The 5,325-nt window shown below is 37.0% G+C and overlaps 1 protein-coding gene and 1 long non-coding RNA gene across 2 annotated transcripts in view; one reads left to right on the top strand and one right to left on the bottom strand.

Annotated features, from left to right (window-relative positions):
- The first annotated feature begins 7 nt into the window (after window positions 1–7).
- LOC118333466 lies at window positions 8–2,932 on the top strand. The gene is made up of 2 exons (XR_004796973.1): window positions 8–98; window positions 1,603–2,932. It is a non-coding gene; the product is annotated as an uncharacterized LOC118333466 (long non-coding RNA).
- Window positions 2,166–5,325, bottom strand: part of cnot7 (CCR4-NOT transcription complex, subunit 7) — an 8,425-nt gene continuing 5,265 nt past the window's right edge. The window contains exon 7 of the mRNA XM_035669121.1: window positions 2,166–4,735. Within this exon, the coding sequence (XP_035525014.1) occupies window positions 4,604–4,735 (132 nt within the window). The 3' untranslated portion in view covers window positions 2,166–4,603. The remainder of the gene's footprint in view (window positions 4,736–5,325) is intronic.

The following is a 5,325-nucleotide window of genomic DNA, read 5'->3' as shown; positions in this document are numbered from 1 at the left end:
TGTGTGTGTGTGTGCAGGTGCCAGCAACCCAGGGATGACCATAGAGAATGAGGCGTAACCAGAGTTGGAGATAGAGGTGTAACCTTCAACCCAGAAAAGTAACTTTACACTTATAAAGTCACTCAATTAAATCCCTCTCAAAAACATATTTTACAAGTCTGAACTCTGTTTTAGCTATTGAGTCACTTCTTAAAACCCACAAAGACATTCTCTTAAGTCTTATTTTAATTATTATATATTTTTATATTTGACTTATTGTATTCTTTCTCCTATGTAGCTCCTTTTGTTCATACTGTATAACTTTTATAATGTTATAACAATTATAATTGTTATTTTTTATAATTGTTTGTCCACCATTTTATTACATTATTGTTTCGTAAAGCACTTTGTCATTAATTATTATTATTATTAATACCAAAGTTACTCACCTAGCAAGATACATATTAAATCGGTAACACTTTCTAATAAGAGTACAAATAATATATTTAAATATAACTTAACTAATGCTTGACTCACAATGATTAAATGCATTAACTAATTAAGGCTGTATTATAAATTCCTGTTGTCCAATTGATAGATTATCAGTTAGGGAATGTTAACTCATACTTTATTTAATTAATTTTTGATTAATATGTGGCCAATTAGACGGATTCCTCTTACAGAATATTTGTTTGTCAGCATTTTCTGAGTCTCTCTGATTAAAATGTAACATTTACAACATATTGGGTGGAACATAAGTTGTTCTTTTATTGTGTTGTTGAAAGCAGTGGAGCTTAGACAGGTCTCATCATTGTCCCCTTTAATTATCCATTATGTTGTAAATATGTTAAAAATACCACTGGGTTATAATGTGAGGATATTTGTTTTTATCAGAGTGGCTGAGCAACTGCATGGCCCTGAAATAAACTTTTATGTAACCGGAATCCTGCTAATTTGGTCGCACATCAATTCGTGTTTGAATTAACATCCCCCAATTTATCATCTGTTAATGGTGAGCAACAGGAATTCATCCTGCCTTAATTCATGCAATAAATCAGTGGTTTCCCACTAGAGGTCGCCAGAGCTTCACATGGAGTCGCAAGGCGTTCTTGATTATAAGGTTCTTTGAAGAAAACTAAATTAAACAAGTTATTTCAAAGTTTAGATACTTATTTAAGATATAAACAGGATAAGGGCGCGGTGAAGATATATTCACAGCCTCGTCCTGCTTTAGAAAAGTTCAAACAACCAAGAATTAAATTAAATATCAGTAAAACTCATCTCCGAGGCCATATTTACAGGAAATAATCTGCCCAAAATTCATCTAAATTGCTAATTTTACACAAACTTCCTGCAGTTATTGTGTTCGCTATGTGGGATTATTGTACAGTTTATGAGTTGGTCTGTACTGTTATTGTTATGTATTAGGTATAATTTGAAATTTCCATAAGATATGTCACTTATTCAAGGGTCGTGAGTTTACTCGATGATAGAAAATTGGTCCCTTAAGGAAAAAGGTCATGAAGTCAAGCCAGGTCGAGTTTATGATTTGTTGTTACCATAGAATAAAATAAATACCATAATAAAATCAATATCCATTAACTATGTGTGTTCACCCAACAGGTCTATGCTGCCCCCTCTTCGGTGTTTGTGCCTATCAGAACGTGACGTGGTGGTGACTTCATCGGTATTTGTTGTTCTCCATACTGCACCCTGCTTCTGAGAGGTTTACATCACTGGTGTCGCATATGAAACCAGAGAAAAAAAACAAACATCAGTATTACTGTTATTGTTATAAGCAACAATTCCTGCTGCTATCTGAAAGTATTTTGGGCTTCAGAACAAGTGGATTGAAGTTAATATTGCATTCCAACTATCACTATTTTCTTTTGTTTGTATATGAAAAAGCACAGAGCAGCAATGGAAGAGATGATTTTGCACTTTGTACACTAGGAGGATCAATCTGAGCTGCTTTTGTATGTTACAGTAGAATTATCACAGGTTTATTTGTTTTATGTTATTTTCATAGCTTAGCACATAAAGTAACGGCTGTATGAGTTTGCCAAATGTTTTCACACTAAGTATAGATTAGCAGTGGTATTAATGTGATGTAACTGATAAAAAACTGATATTCCTTTAGCCATTTTTCTTTTTTCAGTGAAGGTTTTTGGGGTTTTTTGTTTTTCTTTCCCACCATGTTGTGGAAGTTCAAATGATGCATGCTCTCATCTCAGGATGTCAACACAAACACACTTTGCTGTAGTGAACTGTACCACAAGATGATGTTCTCCCCTTTTGCTTGGAAACAACAAAAAAAAAAAAGTGTATTAATTAGTAATCTGAATAAGGGCTCTTCTGACTCGTTATAGCATGAGTGAGGATGTTGCTGTCACACTGAAACACCTGAGAGCTGGTGCTGCTCTGTGCTGCGACAGCGTGTGCCCCCCCCTCCCACCACCACCTCTGCCAAATATCTAAACTGCTGTCTGGTAGCCTACAGTCAAACTGCCGGCCAAAAAAAAGCTTCCCGACTGTCTCTGGAGGGCCAGCACACCAGCCTCTGTGTAATGCTGCAGATCTGCTCACCATCTAAAAAAAAAGCAGATACTGTTGAGTGTTTTTCTAACTCACAACACGATGCTGTGGATGCACTGCAGAGCAAAAAACAACAAAAAAACTAAAATGATAACAGCTCCAGTCGCTTTGTACAGTATATTTTCACCTTCTGAGGATTCTGTCTGTTCTCGTCTCTGGCTGGAAATAAAATATCACTTTAAATTAGTTGGAAGAATGTATGCCTGTTTCAGAAAAAAAAAAGCTCCATGGTGACAGTCAGTGTCAATCTATATTTTTCTATTCTTCTGTCTGTATGACTCAAGAGACAATATGGATGTGTGAGGTAATGTACTGTACAGTTGTGATGCCTTATAAGAATAAAATGAGCTCATCTTCAGCCTCTTTATTCAACTCGTCGTTGCACGTTGAGAAGAACTATGTCAATAAAGAGATATAAAAGAGCATTTTATGGTAGAAAAGTTTTCAAGCCTTTATTTACAAAATAATCTAAAAACAATCCTCTTATATATTGCATATTCTTTTTTCTTTTTTTACTCCTTTACAGTGTGGAAGATGTGCTGCAGAAAGAAAGAAAAGCGTTTCAGTTATCGACGCTGAGGGAGGTTAATAAGTGGTGAACCTACACTTCAACACACACCTACGGAAGTTCAGGATACTATTCAACAACACGGCATTTATTCAAACGTTTTAGTACATGCGGCTGTTCTAGGCGGCATGAATGAACTGGAGAGCAATGCAAAAACAAAAAATAGTCATTCGAAAGGCCAGAAAAAGTGAATTGAAGCTCCACTGGAACAAAAAAGATGCATATTAAAAGGCAATGTTATTTATTTTTTCCTCCCCAACAAGTAAAAGTTTTTTCTTCTTTTATTACAACACTAAAACTCTACAAAACCTTAATTTCAATTAAAAATGAACATTTACTCTCAACAGAGTAGTTTAGGGTAACCTCGGCATGTCTTACAGCAGACGAGTGTTTTATTTTTTTAGATACTTTTTAATTGTTTCTTTAAGGTCTGGTGAATTTAGTTGAAATCGGCGGGAGGTCATGTAGAGATGTGATGCATCTGTGTTGGTATGTGCTTGTGTCGTTGAGGGTGTTTACATGCACAAACAATCCACATTCTTCCTACGAACGTATGCGTGTAGTACGTACTGTATATATCGGAGCGTTATCATGAGTACAAAACGGGAAACGGCAACGAATAGGAAAGAGGAAATGGTCACTTGTTTTAGTCCCATCTATATAAGCAGAATACACCAGCTTGTTAGTTAAAGGCATCTCACAGTGGGATTAGATCTTATTCATGTCGTAATAAACATTATCTTTATATGAACACATGAGAAAAAACAAAAAACTTCAATGAGATATTCATGTAGACGTAAACAGACTCACTGAGAGATCCCTTTCTCATTATCATACAAGAGATCGGATGACAGGAGGGCAAGTGCACTGACATGTGGTGTCCTATTCCTTCAACTGGGCATCCATTCACTGTCAGATAACCAGCACAATAAATTAAAGTTTAAAAGGTAAGAATGCAGCTAATAGTAAGGCTGAGCGTGGTGAGGGCGGTTGTGCATGTTCGAAAAATGTAAAACGGGAACGTAGAGAAAGGCAACAAAGAGGAGACACCAGAAACATTTTCAGCTTTCCATATAAAATCAGGTTAGAGCTTTAAAGTGCAAAACATTTTCTACAGAACATTTTAGGAAAACTAAAATCCCATATTTTCAAGCATGTTAAATTGAACTGATCCAACCAGGCTGCCTAAACTGCATTGTAGGAATAAAAGACTAAACTCACACGCAGCCAACAGGAACATGTTTAAGGACAGCTGTGATTTCTTTTTCTTTTTTTTTTACCATCATGTTCAGTCATCTAAAGTGAGCAGAGCCTATGAGAAGCAGCTTGCTAAATGATGTGTGTATGTTTGTGTTCTTCCATTATTATTCTCATCATCATCAGCCGGTTGGCGAAGCTTGGCTTCAGTGCCGCACTGATAGTGCATGTTGAACCGCAGGATGGGAGAGCTTCAGAGCGATGTCACGACTGCTGCTTGTTAGCCTCCTCTTCGTAAGCGTTCCCCGTTCCGTTCTGGACGTAGGCCGAGCCGGAGCCCAGCCCGTACAAGTGACCACAGTACTTTGCATCATCGATATGATCCTCAAAGAACATCTGTGGGGAAAAATAGATAGAGGCAGACACTTACACGTTAATTTAATGTCATATTATTAAAAGGCGTCATAATCCTCTCAAGTCTACGTTTAAAACCGGTCACAAACGGATGCTTACGATAACATCATCATCATTATTCCCAACTTGTGGTAGTAAACTATGTTGTAAAGAGACATCGTTGTTAAATCAGTCAACAGTTGTTCATTATTTCATAAAAAAATGCTAACAAACATTCAGCTAAGTCTCAATGTTGAATACCCAAAGGTGGAAAAGGTAGCAGCACACACAGATTTCTAGGACAAAGTTGACTAATCTCAATTTCAATCAATTTATTCTGGCCATGTCCAACAAACATGCTAACTGTTCGACCTGATGGCCTTCATCAGAGCATTAACAAATGTGTCTGTGCTCACTGAGGACTTACTGAGACTGAGGCTGAGACTGAGACTGAGGCTGAGGCTGAGACTGAGACTGAGACTGAGACTGAGGCTGAGACTGAGGCCTTGCCTGATCACTCTGAAACCCTTTTCTGTCCCAGAATACATAAACACTGCTAGCATGATTCGTTATTCAGACATAGGTGACTTTTA

This window comes from Morone saxatilis, unplaced genomic scaffold, assembly GCF_004916995.1.
Source record: "Morone saxatilis isolate NCDOM2014 unplaced genomic scaffold, NCSU_SB_2.0 Contig22, whole genome shotgun sequence".
NCBI lineage: Eukaryota > Metazoa > Chordata > Actinopteri > Moronidae > Morone > Morone saxatilis.
This window is presented reverse-complemented; position numbering and strand designations above follow the sequence as displayed.